This window comes from Gossypium arboreum, chromosome 12, assembly GCF_025698485.1.
Source record: "Gossypium arboreum isolate Shixiya-1 chromosome 12, ASM2569848v2, whole genome shotgun sequence".
In the NCBI taxonomy this organism is placed as follows: domain Eukaryota; kingdom Viridiplantae; phylum Streptophyta; class Magnoliopsida; order Malvales; family Malvaceae; genus Gossypium; species Gossypium arboreum.
In genome coordinates this window covers 110,146,638-110,162,649 of record NC_069081.1, presented here as the reverse complement: position 1 = coordinate 110,162,649, position 16,012 = coordinate 110,146,638, and the positions used below count along the sequence as shown (strand labels likewise).

At 30.2% G+C, this 16,012-nt stretch overlaps 2 protein-coding genes across 4 annotated transcripts; one reads left to right on the top strand and one right to left on the bottom strand.

The window, feature by feature from the left end:
• Positions 1 to 9,635: 9,635 nt before the first annotated feature.
• On the top strand, positions 9,636 to 11,347 carry LOC128285584 (protein NOI4-like). The gene is made up of 3 exons (XM_053023253.1): positions 9,636 to 9,778; positions 10,367 to 10,555; positions 10,960 to 11,347. Exons 1-3 carry the CDS (start codon positions 9,683 to 9,685, stop codon positions 10,987 to 10,989), a joined length of 315 nt encoding a protein of 104 aa, XP_052879213.1. The 5' UTR covers positions 9,636 to 9,682; the 3' UTR covers positions 10,990 to 11,347.
• A 162-nt stretch (positions 11,348 to 11,509) lies between these two features.
• On the bottom strand, positions 11,510 to 15,102 carry LOC108476699 (zinc finger CCCH domain-containing protein 13-like). 3 transcript variants are annotated; one of them, XM_017778974.2, is made up of 6 exons: positions 14,395 to 15,102; positions 13,786 to 13,851; positions 13,368 to 13,487; positions 12,933 to 13,208; positions 12,416 to 12,688; positions 11,510 to 11,992 (listed from the first exon to the last, which is right to left on the bottom strand). In XM_017778974.2, exons 1-6 carry the CDS (start codon positions 14,860 to 14,862, stop codon positions 11,789 to 11,791), a joined length of 1,407 nt encoding a protein of 468 aa, XP_017634463.1. In that variant the 5' UTR covers positions 14,863 to 15,102; the 3' UTR covers positions 11,510 to 11,788. The 3 variants fall into 3 exon arrangements, with proteins under 3 accessions (XP_017634463.1, XP_052879212.1, XP_017634465.1); XM_053023252.1 differs by lacking the exon at positions 12,416 to 12,688; XM_017778976.2 differs by lacking the exons at positions 13,368 to 13,487; positions 13,786 to 13,851; positions 14,395 to 15,102 and having other exon boundaries at positions 12,416 to 12,666; positions 12,933 to 13,076.
• Between the last annotated feature and the right edge of the window lie 910 nt (positions 15,103 to 16,012).

The following is a 16,012-nucleotide window of genomic DNA, read 5'->3' as shown; positions in this document are numbered from 1 at the left end:
ATTGATGGGTGATAGGAGCGAATTGGCTTTTCTTGAAGAAGAACTAATCCAGCTAACAGTGAAAAGCTCTTTAGTAACTCCATCGACGAATTTGACGTTCATATGTTCAGTTTGGACAAAGAAAACGTATAATCCAAATAGCTTGAGGGCACAGTTGCGAAGTATTTGGAAAACAAGGAAGAAGTTCGAGATTCTTATTGCAGGACAAAACCTGTTCACAATCTCTTTGGAAGATGAAGAAGACTTAGAACAGGTATTGGAAGGACGGCCATGGCTCTTTCAAAAACAATTAATAAGTTCAGATCTCGTAATATGTTTTTATATAAAAGACAAAATAAAATAAAAATACGTTCAAAATAATATAATTTACTTTGTATAACAAAAAATATTGTGATTTATGTTTCGTTTGGTTATTAGTATAATAACATGAGAAAAATGATTATCTAATACATATGTTAAAATAATTTTACATAAAATAAATAAAAATTAAGTAGTAAAGATTAATTAAAGTTGAAATTAGAAATATGAGTAATAAAAATAAGAGTTTTTCAAAATAAGCAAAAAAAAAATTCTTTTTGTAAAAATAAGTAAGATGAGCCGCTAAAAGTCACAAATTAAAATTAGTTTATTATTAACTCATATACTAAAATATAATTAAAAATAATATTTTTTACCAAACGAGCATTAGAGTTCAATTTAAGATTTATAAGATTTAGGCTTCATGGTTTAAGTTTTAGCGTTTAAGGTTAAGATATAAGATTTAGAAATTAAAGATTTGGAGTTCAAGGTTTAGGAATTGATATTTAAAATTTTTGAGTTTAAGGTTTAAAATTTAAAGTTGAAGTTAAGAAACAAGTGTAAGATTTAGGATTTTCTTCTGTTATTTAATTATGTTTATTTTTAAATAAATTTATAGATTTAAATTGGAGCAGATATTATATTGAGTATTAATCAACATATTTTTATAACTACATATCTTTAAAATTTTATGATGTGGTGTTATTTTTACTATCTAAAAATAACACTTTTAGGATCTATCATAACATAAAATAAGTTAAAATATGCTCCAATCTTTGTACTCTATGTAGATTTAGAATTTAACCACTTTATTTTTATTTTTAGAAATTTAATATAATATGTAATAAAAATATGACAATTTTACATTGATAACAATTTTACAAAATAAAATTATGATTTAACAGTCAAAAAGAAACACGCCAACATTTTAATTTAGATAAATAAATATATAAAAAGCAAGCTTACCAATTGAGAAGAAAGGGGGGTGGCGTGGGAAGGATTTGAATCTTAATATTAGACTTAAAATCACTGCAATTATTCACGTGAATTTTAGATAAATATGTTAATCTTGCTTTTATGTTGTTCTTTTTTTTTTTAGTGAAACAATATTTCTTTTTATAACTAGAGGTTTTTATTAGTTTTACGATATGAATATAGTTCTATTTGAGTCGAAGTGATATTACTCTTTTAACAATGTCAATTTTAGAATTTGAATTTGGTCTAAATGCCTGGAGAAGTAGTTCACTTCGACCTCTTCCAACTAATGTTTTTAGAACTGAGTATGTGGTTGAACCAAACAGATAATTAGTTTATTGGTTTGATTGGTATAATGAAATAATTATTAATTTTTTTTTAATATATATATAGTTCAATTGTCAGTTCAAATGTTTTTTAACCAATTCAACAGGTCTGTATTGATTCTTGACCTAATCGATTCAAAGACCATTCTCTGAACCTATACTTCGATAAATTATAGGTCTAACTGATCCGATCAACTGACCTAATTTGATTCAAATATCACTGGCACCCATAATGAAATTCGCGATTTATAAAATAATAATGATGATGATGGTGGTGGCGGTGGCAGTAAGGAGTGTTTTATTTAAAAAAAGAGTAAACTCTAATTAAAGTCACTAAATTATTAGTAAATTTATGCTTTGATCACTTAACTTTAAAAAATTACAAAATGGCCACTAAACTATTCAAAATTTTTCATTTAAGTCATTGGGATATTAAAATCGTTGTTGTATGTCTTTCTTTGTTCACACCGTCTACACCAATTGAAAGCTCTTCTTCCCCTTTTCTTTTACAGTTTAATTTTTTTCATGAAACAACTTTGAATGTCACAAATCTATGAACCAGAATCCAAAAAACTTTTTTTCTTCAATCTCCGACACTAACCAAATGATCAACTTGAATCTAAGGTATGTTCTTCTACTTGTTGATAAGTACTGATCTACCATACTGTCCATTAATAGCCAGACTTAAAAAAAATTAACAGCCTAATGATTAAATTTTTTTTAAATAATTTAATAATTTAAATGAAAATTTTCAAATAATTTAACAATTATTATGTAGCTCAATAAAATTAAATAATCAAAATATAAACTTATTAACAGTTACAACCTCAGTTTACTCTAAAAGAAAGAAAGAGTAAAGAATATTAAATGCTGTTGGAAGAAGATAGAAAAGTAGTTGAAACAAAATTTCTTTCTATGGAAGTAGTTGAAACAAAATTGGTTGGGGGCTTTAAATGTGAAAATAAAACCAATCAACTGTTTCTTCGGTGATTTGTAGGAAAAATCAACAATTTATTTGGTTCGTTAAAGAAATTAGAAATATAAAAAAGAAGCTTTTGGTTAGTGAAATAGAATAATAAATAAAAAATATTAAAATGATTTGGTTGGTTAAAATTATATTAAAGAATACTTTTGTTTACTTTTAACGTATTTTGAAATTAAATTAGAAAGTGATATATGATTTTTAATTTTATATAATTATATAAGAAAAGTTTATTTGATTCAATTACGTTTATTTTAAAAATATATATTTATTTTTATATTAAATAAATATAATTATCTATATAGGTAAAATATAAAACAATTCATTTTAGTTGATTGTATTAAATTTAAATGGGATAAATTTGAAAATTATACATGAATTTTAACTCACTTTACAGTATGATACGTGAAACTGTAATTCTATACATGATATTATGATTCGATTAAATTTTGTAAATTATTAATATTGTTATCCACGTAGTACTATTTTACATTTGCATATTACATATATAAATAAGAGTTAATGTTTAGTATATTGGTAATGTACTTTTATTTCACAAATAGTTTTAAAATTGATACGTGTTTATTTTTTAAAATATTTATTTTAATATTTTATGAATAATTATATTTATCTTGTATGAAAAATTTAATATATTTACTTTTTTAAATGTATAAATTAAAATAAAATTAAAGTTTTGATATTTATAATTAAAACAAAATGAAAACTTAATATTAAATTATTTTAAATTAAAATTTATATATGACATGCATAAATTTAATATTATGAGAAGTTAGTTTCTTATACTAATAATTCACAATTCGGAGGTGCAAATAATAAATTCAGTGTACAATTTGTAGCCAATTTCCACGACAATGATGCACCTAGCAGAACGGTGTCGTTTAGAATTCATTCCATCTAAGTCTGGCACACAAACAAGGGAGTGTCGGCGCCTATGTATCAACATTCGCATTGATTAATTTGTTTCGCTTGGTTAGTACGAATTTCCCCATTTCACCTGTTTTTTAAAATTGTTTTTATATGTTACACGTCATATTATTATATTTTGTAATCGCTTTCAATTTATTTTTATTTGTAAATGTTGACATATTGAATTAATATCGCTGAATTAATTCAACATCAATTTAATTAAAATAATATTTTATATTTAAAATAAGTTTTATTATTTGTAAGTATTTTATTTTTTTAAAAATCCAATAAAATTTTTATGTGTGATTAAATTTAAATCCATGCTATTTACATAAATAAAATTATTTACATCAATAAAATATTAACTTCAACATTAAACTAAAACTTTATTTTAATATAATATTTACATTTTAATTATATTATAGATACTTTATATACGTGTGATAGAAATGTTGTTGATTCAGTTGGTATAATAAATTAACTCAACAATAACTCAAGATTGAAGAAAACACCATCATAAACATTTATAGTTATTTAGTATTTTTAATATGATGTATTTATGTGTTTAAATTTTATTTTTACTCACAATTCAATCTCTTTTCTTTTCTTTTAATATCGTACATATTTTATGTGATAATATTGATCGTTTTCAAATCATACATTTCAAATTATATGTTATTTCTTAACAAACTATATTCTAAATATGTAACACCCCTAACCCGTATCCGTCGCCGAAACAGGGTTACGGAGTATTACCAAAATTTTCGAAACAATTTTGATTAACTTATGTCATTTACTATTCATATTAATTCATCTCAAGTTCAATCTATTTCATGTCAGAACTTTAGTCATTAATCAATTGAGATAACAATAACAATACGGACAGTACACTCAAGGTGTACAAATCTATTCTCATAGATGAATGTATTCATCAAACCATTCCATGTTCATATATAAACATTTCATACTTTCATTTTTCATGTAACATTATTTTCATATATTTCACTCAAATACACGTCAAAATAATTTATTTTCATGTCATATTTCATTCCATGACAACTTATCTTTAGTTCATATTTAACCCTGTCAGAACTTTGCCCGTTGAATTTATTTGAAATATCGAAGGATACTCATATAGTACACTTAAAGACAAGTTTGTAACCCGTCAATTTGTATCCAGTGATACCCCTTTAGGGCATATAATCGGAAAGCACACTCTCGAGCCACATATCAGGATGCTCATCCGAGCTAAATCTCAGGAAGTTCACAAAGAACTTTTAAATCAGGAAACTCATAATTGCTCACAAAGAGCCATATAACAGGAGCGCCGGATAGCCATGTCTCAGAGAGTTTAAACGAGCCATGTCAGGACGCTTACAAAGAGCTGCGATTGTGTCCGCAACGTATGCAAGATCACAACCGATCAAATCATGTAACAGGATGCTCACAAATAGCTATAGTAGTGTACAACACATGTAAATTCACTACCAATCAGGATGCTCGCAAGAACTATGTAGCAGGATTACAACATATAATCAGTGAGATCGGGATTACCAGTCCAGGCTAGATCCTATTTTCAACATATAATCATGATTACTAGTCTAGGCTAAATCCTGATTTCAATGTAAGATCAGAATTACCAGTCCAGGCTAAATTCTGTCTTTAACATATGCTCGAGAAGGCTTATATCAAGATTACCCGTCCGGGCTAAATCCTTTCTATAATGAGGTCAAGGATTACTTGTCCGAGCTAAATCCCATCAGCAACACTTGCAGGACCTCATTCCATATGGGAAATCATCTTTATCCATCGATATTCAATATTCAACTGGAACTTGTCACTTATCGGGCATTATTATTTATCGGGCTTTGTTGGACATATGCTAATAATTTCAAATATATTCATAGTATTTATATGATTTATATGCACACATCCAATACAAGCATAAAAATATACAAAAGTTAGTTACACGAACTTACCTGGCTAAATTGTAGACATACTAAGATTCAGAGGCATTTTGGTAATTTTCTATTTTCCCCGATTTTCACCAAATTTTAAATTAATAATTTCATTTAATTTATTAATTTAAACAATAAAACAATTCATTTCCTTCAATTTGGTCATTTTTGACATTTTTATAAAATTGCCCCTAAAGTTTTACTTTTATTCAATTTAATCCCTAAGCTTAAAACATTTAATTATCCATTTTTAATGTAAACCCTTACTATCTAAATATTCATATATTTATTCTTCTCCTCCTCCTCTCCATTCCACATCCTTAATATATACATAATTCTACTATTTACTTATATGTTCATATCAAGCTATCCACTTGAGTCATAGTCACTAAACTATTTATATCTTGAGCTACAGAATTCCAAATTAAGATCCGCTTGATGTTTTTGAAACTAGACTCAAATATATTTCTACATAAAAATTTTAGAATTTATAATTTAGCTAATAAATACAATAAAATCTTTAAATTTATCCCTATTCTGCTATTTGACAGTTTCGACCTTTCTTTACTAAAATTTAATTATCTCTTAGTATGGGATTCAGATGATTTTCCCGTTTGTTTTTCTTGAAAATAGGCTCATTAAGAATTTAAAAATTTAAATTTAAACCCTTAAGTATTTTTATACAATTTTTAATGATTTTCTAAAGTCAAAGTAGGGGAGCCCGAAATCATTCTGATGACTTTGTCTCACAAACTTTTTTATATCTCATAATTTACAATTCCATTGTTTACATCGTTTCTTCTATAAAAAACTAGACTCAATAAAATTTAATTTCATATTTTATTCAACCTCTAATTCATTTTCTACAATTTTTGATGATTTTTCAAAATTAAACTACTACTGCTGTCCAAAACTGTTTTTGTGTAAAATGTTTATTACTAAGTTTATAACACCCTTATTTCTTTTCTCTAAAATATTTCCCATCCCTTTCTCTTATTTTCCTTCACTAACATATCATGAACATAAAACCTTATATAAGAAAACTCTACATCAACATCAACTCCATGCTTTTTCAATAATATCAAACTTAAAAATATATTGAAATCTTGATGTTCTTACCTTTTTCTTATTGATTTCAATCTTTAACTTGATTTTCTCTCTCTTCCAGCTTATATTTCTTGAATCTAACTTGATATTCTAGCTTCCAATAGTCTCATTGTCATCTTTCTTTCTTGATGGCTATGAAAATTCTTTTAATTTCTAGGTGAAAATGGTAGATTTTTGGTGAAATGACTAAATTGCAAAGAAAGTAAAACTTTCTTTCTTTCTCTCTTGTTCTCACGTTGATGCATGGAAAGGAAGGATGATAATTCTTCATCTTTCCTTCCTTTTATACTAAATAAATAATAAAGAAATAATAATAAAATATCTCATTAATAAAATAATCTTTATCTTTTTAAATAATTATAAAATATCATGAATATCATCATTGCCTTCTTGATTTCTCTCTCTTTCTAATTGACCCTTTTGCCCTTCATTGTCTTTTAAAATTCCATCCTTTGAGTCATCATTTAATTTGATAAAATTATAATTTAGTCCCTCATAATTTTTATCTATTTAATTTGGTCCTAATTCATCCATTTTCCTTAGTTTCTAGATCATTCCACCCTTAAAATATTTGTACTATTGGTCCTTCAACTTTTTCATATTTACACTTTAACCCCTCAAGTTTTGAGTATTTACTCTTAAGCAACAAAACTTTTTTACTTTTACAATTTAGTCCTTTCCTAAATCAAGATATCATAATATACTTCCCAATGTTGTCATAACTCAAAATTTCCCTTTTTGTTGCTTTATTTCCTCATTTTACTATATCAAAGATAATATCTTATTGTAAAAATTTTACGAGTATTACAAAACATGTTATTTTCACAAGTATACGTGTGTGATAGAATTTATAGTTGTATATAGAACTCTTGACTAAGTTAATATCACGTATTAATCAGACACCACCTTAAATTTAAAGTGACTAAAATCAATTTATTTAAAATGTAACAAACATTATTATAATAATGTTTTATTTTTTATGTTTTATAAATTTAAACCTAAAATAAATTCCCAAATAGTAGAATTTGAACATAAAATTCAAAAGACCACAAACCTTAGTTTATCTTTTTATATAATTTTTTTGTAAATACTAAATTATGGTGCATCCGTATGGGCAAAAAAAAAAAATTATGTAGCATCCATATTATATAGAAGATTAAAATAAATAACAAATGGGGCATTTAAAGTATATTGTTAAAAATTATAAAGGGTTTGATTCAAATATTATTATATATGAATATTTTTCTATTTTTTACCATTATTGTCCTTGTCCCTAAGGTTAGATGGTGAACTCCCGACGTCGCTTTCTGAGACTCCTACTGTCCTTGTCCCTACGGTTAGTAAACCGACTTCCTTGAAGGATCTATAACCGATTTCTTTATGTAATACGCTCTATAATATAGTGTCGAAGGTCTTCACAAACTGCTCAAAGTTAATCTTGCTTTCTATAGTATCAGAGAATCAATCTGCTTTTGTTCCTAGAAGATTGATAACTAATAGTGTGCTCGTGGCATTTAAATTGTTGCATCATATGAGGAAGAAATCCCGAGGCAGTGGCAGTGAGGTGGGGATGAAAGTGGATATTAGCAAAGCTTAGGACAGGGTTTACTGGGATTTCTTACGAGCCATGCTTGATGTGTAGGGGTTTCATAGAGATTGGATTCACCTAATGATGGTTTGTGATACTTCGGTTAGCTTCTCGAAGTTGGCAAATGGTGAAGAGGTAGGACCTATCAGTGTATATAGAGGTTTTCGGTAAGGGAATCCATTATCCCCGTAATAAGTGTGGAAGGCCTTTCGGTTTTATCCAGAGATGCTGAACGTTGAGGGAGCATTACTGGGTGAGGGTGTGTAGTTCGGGACTGCTGGTTTCCCATTTGTTTTTCACAGCGATGACTCATTCTTCTTTTTAAGGCTACAGATAAGGAGTGTGTTGATGTGAGAAATATTCTTAGCAAATATGAGCATGCGGCGGGACAAGCTGTGGATTGTGGGAAATCGAGTGTGTGTTTTAGCCCCAACGTTGTCGACGGTGTTTGACAAAGGCTCTCGGGGATATTGGGTGTTACGAACCCTCTAGATCATAGTTGATACTTGGGTGTTCCTTCACTAATTGGAAGGAGTAAAAAAGCAGTATTTGATTTTCTTCGTGACCGTGCATGGCAAAGAATACAAAGATGGAATAAAAAATTCTTGTCTTGGGCGGGGAGGGAGATTCCGTTGAAGTCCATCGCTTAAGCAATACCATCTTATTGTATGGGTGTTTCCTTGCTATTGATTTGGTAGGGTCGAAGGGGGATGCATTGGCTTCGTTGGGATCGGATGTGTGGTAAGAAATGTTGGCGTTTGATGTTTGCAATAGAGTATAAAATTTACAAAGCTAGATATTTTTCTTGATACCTTGGGGGCTCCAAAGAGTTTATCCGAGCTATAACATCGGTTTATGACGGTAGCTTTTCACCGATAGTAGCGGAAGCCGCAGCGCAGTGGATTGTTCACTACTGTCATACGGAGGAACCATTTTTACTGATGCCAAGCAATTGTATCATGCCTGTCACAGTACTACTGATGACTGATTGGAGCTTGGGGGTATTATATCGGATTATAAGGTGCTCCTATAGTCGAGGAATATTGATGTTGCGGTTGCATGGATTCGTAGAACAAATAATGAGATAGCTTGATCCATTTTGATGATCATACTATTTAGACTTTAATTATATATTGTATTTTAAACTTTTTTACATTTTTAATTTATGTTTGTCAGGTATTATTATTAATGTCACCTCAATACAAATTAATAATATTAATAAAGAGATATCAACTCAAATGAAATTAAGTACCAATAAACAAATTAAGAAGCAAAATATATATTAATACTTTTCTTTATTAGGAAATCTAGTATATGGATGTAATGCTAATGCTGAAACGACAATTGGGGAAAAATGAATGATGGCATTATAAAACTATTACCCACCAATTGAAAGGAGAGAACAAATAGGGAATTTCCTAAAAAAGAGTGTGTGCCTCAGCCTCTAACCTCAACATGCATGTGTTATATTTAACAAAACAAACATTCCTTCATATCCTCCTATTTTTGTCTCTTTAAAAACATGTTTCTATCCATTTTTTTTCCTTTGTTCCCCTCCTCTTTGGAAATCCCCTCTCTTATTATCTTATTAGAATCATATAATCTGTCATTCATGGCGGTATGTAATTTAATCTTACACATTTCTTTTATCTCACTTTCAATCATCTTCACATTTCCTAGCCTTAATATATATATTATCGATCTAAAGATTTTTAGATTACATTTGGTATGAGATTTTTTATTTTGGAAGTAAAAATTTTCTTATGAATTTATCCTTTGATTAATTCAATGGGATATTGTTTTCCTCTCAACTTTAGCCTCTTTAATGAGGCTGTAGACTATGTTTTTTCTTTCGTACAAATGAAGAAATACTCCTGCATCAATTAATCAAAGATTAGATTGAAACTTATAAGAGTGATATTTTCCCTATAAGAAAACTTCTTTTCAACCAAACCTTTAGATAAATTTTCCCTCAGAAGTAAGTAGTATCTCAGAAATTACAGATTGACAATATATATACTATTATTATTATTGTGTACACCGTTAGTGAAATAAATTAACTTTGCAAACAAGTCCATAATGATGGGGTTTATATTTAGATATTACAACATGATATACATTTTTTAAATATGAAGGTTTGTATTTCGTATATAAGTGAGTGGGAATTGTACAAGAGTATTGATTGAAATTGGATGATGAGGAGCAGGAAAAAGGGAAAGCGTTGCCAAAGTTTGGGGAGTGGGACTTGAAGGATCCAGCAACGGCAGATGGATTTACGTTGATATTCAACAGAGCTAGAAATGAGAAGAAAACCAGAGCTACTGCTCCTCCTCCTCCTAGTATTGTCCCTCAAAAAGTAGATACTATCAATAAACCTCCCCCTTCTCCTCCTAAGGTATCTATCTATCTATCTCTACTCGATTTCCTAACAATTTTAACTACCACGAATTCATATTCTGAACATTAATCTTATTATAGATTCTTATTATATCTATTCTTTTTTATATCATACCTAGAATTATCCATAACCCCTCCTCAATCCTTAAATAGGAAGATAACGTTGCATTGACAACAATACCAATGCCAATTGAGCCAAGACTCAATCAGTAGATTGCTATTTAGTTAGATAAGAATTTAGATAATAATGATAATAAATGAATTTAAGTATAGGTTGGATTATCCAAAATCATATACTCCAAATATTTTTAACAATTGCACAATTTCAGTTAAGCTTCTGGTACTTTATATTTATTTATTTACTTCTAATTGTCATTTGAACCCACTTTTTCTTTTTTTCAGACCAAATGCTTTTGCTTTGTTAGAGTTTAAAAGGGAGCATTTAGGGGAGATCGGAAATGGAGAATTGAATGATTTGGCTAATGATGAGCAACTTGCCTTTCCCCTATACATATATATATAATATTACACTATTCATAATTGGCTGAAATGGAATGGGACCACCTTCTACTCTTCTAATGTATCTACCTTTTCCTTTTCTTTTTCTTTTTAAAAGATTGCGGGCTTTGTTTCGAATTTACAAATCTTGAGTCATGCTACTCATTATTATTTACAGAGGGGGACCAAGGAGATGGAAGTACAAAGCACAAACGACCACTGACGATTGTATTTTATTCTAATTTTAATGTATTTTACAAAATATAAAAAAGAGGAACCTTGTTTAGGAAAACTTCTTATGTGTATGTATATATTCTTTAAATGCTTACTTTCATGCATTCAACATATACGGTTTAAACCGGACCGACCAGACCAGACCAGACCGGATCAATTACCATTTCAAAAACCTGGCAAAGACAACCCACCTAGGAAAGAAGTCGAAGAAGAGGTGAAGTAGTTCACACACCATTTCAAAGGTATTGTATTAGTTTTGTAGTATGACATGAAACCGAGATAATTTACATATCCTGATTTCATTTTCAGCTTCAAAAACTAGCAACACAACAGCATCCTAACTACGATATATTATATATTGCCATCCCCAAAAAGCTTGTGGCAAAGGAACATGGGGTAGAAACAAGATAAATGGATTCTTGCAGTTCAGAAAATAAAATTTAGAATCCTTGCTAATGTCAGATCTAAAAAGCTAGGGAGCTTTGGCTGAAATTTCTTTTTACACAGGCTGCTGAACTGCAGTATCAGTACCACTGGCGATTCCGGTTTGTTCTGTAGCAGCAGAATGGCTGAATGGTGGAGGCTGATCCAGTCCGGCCATTGCCATTGTTGATGGAGCTTCCTGTTTTGAATGGTCAAATTTACAGGCTGGTCCAAACTTGCAAATACCATAGCGGCTATAGTGTGAGCAGATGGTTTGATCCTGGATTTCAAAAAAAAAAAAAAAAGAGGAGTTGAAGCATTAATTTGTTAAATGTGATCAGAACTGAGAATTGAATTACTATAACCGAAACCGCAATCCACTAAAAGGCCTTTCCCCACGAGCTACATTTATGTAGAAATTCATTTGTACAACAGAATAACCATTAACTAGTTGAAGAAATCAACTACCAATTTCTAAAACATGCAATTTCTATTGATTTTTCTTAAGGAACTTGTTTCAAAATAATTAGAAACATAAGGTGACAAAAAGAAATGAAGCAACGACAATTGTGAGAATATTTACTATTACATGTATTACTTTTGTGTTCATTTTATGTATGCATATACAAGCTTTGAAACAATCTATATCCATATCTGGTTTATATATGTTTCATGGGAAGAACCAAAATAAGCACAAACTTACAGGTCTGAGTGGCAATCCCTTGTCACTGAGAACACATGGAGCCATCTTTGCAACTCTATTTTTTGGATGATGATATTTGCAATTAGATTTAAACTTACAGTCCCCAGTTTTCAGGAAGTAACTACACTCAGGTTGGCCAGGCCGTGCAGGAAATTCATCAGCCACCATCTGAGGCTGGTTATGAGTATAGACAGCGGTTTCAGTTGCAGGGTTATTCATGACATATGCTGGGGCTGGATGCAAACTCCTTTCTGGTGGGGGGTATACAGTTGCCTTGACAAGGCACAAAAAAATAAGGTATTATGCAGAAACATACTGTAATAGGAATAAAAATAATAAAAGTCTGGGAAAGACATCATTTAAGACATTGTGGGTGAAGGTAAGAACCATGTGATGCTAAGATCAACTCAATAGATGCTATGAACTACACAGCATGCCACGATACACCCATAGATGCTATAGACTCAAGGATAGTATACCACGATTAACACTAATAGCATAAGAGCAATGACAGTACCTGATACCCATTCCATTCTGGGTTTGGTGGCGGAACAACTTGCGGAGGTGAAAACATAATCGGTATATAGGCAGCAGTCTCATTCAATGCCCTAGGTGATGACCAGGGCACCATATTCACTTGTGATGCAGCTTGAGGTGAAACAGATCCACCATTACCATATCTGGAAGTTGGGTCACAAGCCCCAGCAGCTGTAGGATCAGGATGATTAAACCTGCAATTGGCTCCATATTTGCAGGACCCATTACGCATGTAATAGGGGCATTCTTTCTCTCCCTGTGATGAACTAAATCTTTTCAATTCCCAGAATGATTACTATAATTAATCACTAAAACTAGATCTGATACGATTCAGCCGATAGTAGAAAGAACTCGACGAACATCAGGCCTTAGTATAGAGTCCACAAATTCAATTATTCAGTAAGAGCATAACTACCCGTCGGATAGGCAACCCAAGAAAGTTAAGCTCTAAAATTGGACTCGTTGAAGATTTTGCTGTTGAGTGGTTGAACCTACAAGCATTCCCAAACTTACATCCACCAGTTCTTAGGTAGTACTGCAAAGATCTCCAGCAAATTTGTAACATCAAATAAATGTACCATCAACGAAAGCACATTTCTTAAAGACGTAGCTGAAAATATATAAAGATGAGTTCCAGAAGCATCTGAACAAACACAAAAGATATTTTATAGATCATAGAATAAAAACAAGATGTGATAATGACCTGAAGGACCAGCTACCAAACCAAAACATAGCATAAAAAGCATTCAAATCAAATAAGTAAACACTCATCAAAGTGATGTCCATTACTATCATAAAGAGTTATTGTGCAAACATAAATTAAGAATATTGACCTTACATTCTGTCTGGCTAGGTTTCTCCGTTGATTCAACTTCTTCCTTGACCTTTTCCTTAACAGCCTGCAAACATCATAATTCCAGAACACCCAGAATGACAAAAGTCAGGAGAAAAGGAATAAATATAGGTCTGTAGATAACACCCAAAATCATCATAATTGCTATGGGATACCGGAGCGCGTACCTATGGTACTAGGCAAGGCGTAATGTATACATAGAAAAAACTAAAAGTTGTATTTATATCGACATGAAGACACTCAAATCCCAATATTAGATTATATAGCTGTTGTATGATGATCAACCACTTCAGCGAGGAAAGATGGATTTTTTCCACCAGCTGTCTGAAGCAGAAATAACCACATTTTCCTCAATAATTTAAAAAAACTTACCAGTGATTTTTTTTTTTCAAAACTTCAACACTCATACCATATAAAACAACTTAAAGAAAATAAATCAAATTAATCTTTCATAAATTGTACTACTATTATAGAAGCAAAAACAAAAAGAAAGGGGGGGGGGGCATAAAAGCAGCTCTCAATCAGCTAAAGGGAAAGCACTTCAGCACATATAAAGACGATGACTAATAAGAAGGTTGGAAAAAAAGACCTGGGTCGTCCTTCGGATAGGGTGATTAAACTTGCAATTAGATCCAAACTTGCAAAGTCCAGTCTTCATATAATAAGCGCAACTCTCTGCATCCGGTCTCACCGGATAATGCGACCTCTTTCCTTCACTTTGCTTCACGTTTTCACCATCAATCTCGTTATCGTTTCTTTCTTCCTCATTCTCGTCGTCCTCGTCTTCGGCAGCGTTTCCGTCGGCATCGTTGTTACTTTCTCTCTCTCCGTCATCTTTCCTATCAGTCTCCTCTTCTTCCTCCTTCAAATCGAGATTCTGGAGCTGCTGTTGGAGACTGCTTTCTTCGTGCTCGGTTTCAACAGCGGAGTGATTAAGATCATACGGTGAGAGGTCGGGACTCGAAGTAGAATCCGGATCGGGAGATTGAAGCCCTAAGTGAGGGGTTGAATCGGTAGGCGTAGTGTCAGGGACAGGAGTTTCTTCAGATTGTGACATTGTAAATCCACATTTCAAAACCCTAAACTTTGCAGAAGAAGAAAATGGGGAGGGAAGAAAGAGAGAGAGAAGGAATGTCTTTTTTTAGTGGGGAGTGGAAGTGAAAGCGAGTCATTGAATTTGAACCAGCGGCGAATCAAGTCCACATGGCACGGTGAGATGTTACCCCAACTCACTCACTATTTTCATTTCCAAACTCAGTTCGGGTTGGAGATTTTTCTGATTCATTAATTTAATAAATGAATTAACAATATTTTGAAAATCCATTATTTAAAAATTAAATGCATTTATTAATAGTTCAAATTTATTTTTCATTAGATTATAGTAAAATAATATATTCTAATAACTATTTGTATTTTATTGATAATATATTATTTTGTATTTAACACAAAAATTAGTTGTTTGCTTGTCTATAAACTTTTAGTTATTATCCGACTGTGTGTTAATAATAATTTCGTTTTCTTCATTTAATTTATAACAACTAACTTCAGCATTTTTTATTTTTATTTATTTTTATCAATCACATATTTATTTATACTATAGTTAAAAGAGTTAGTGTTACCATTAACTACGCTTGTTTGATACCTCAGTGAAAAAATTAATTTAATAAAAACAATCTTATAGAATTTTTCTATAAAAGAGTGAGAAAAGTAACAACTAGATGTAGAATATTTTCAATTTATTTTATTTTATTTTATTTATTTTAATATTATATTATTCTATAAACATTTTATGTTTAAATTTTTATTTTGTTTAGAATAAAGTAAAATGTTTAAAATTAATGATAAAATGTAGAATATTTATTTATAATTTAAAATTTACATTTATCAAACAATCTAATTATATTTATTAATTAATTTTAAGTAATATATCAAACAATTTTATAACTTAAATTCTGTATTTAAATTTTGCAATACTTAACTTTTAATACCTATCTTTTAGCACTTAAATTTTCAATTTATCAAATAACACCTCAATTAAAAATTACCAAAAAACAATTTTTATAAAATAACATTTGTTATTTTGAGGGTATAATAAGAATAATGAAATTTGAACCCAATACATCATACTCTTAACTAAACTACTTTACCATTTAAATCTTATCATATATTAAAAGATTAACTTTGTATCATCCACCTACCAAATTAGG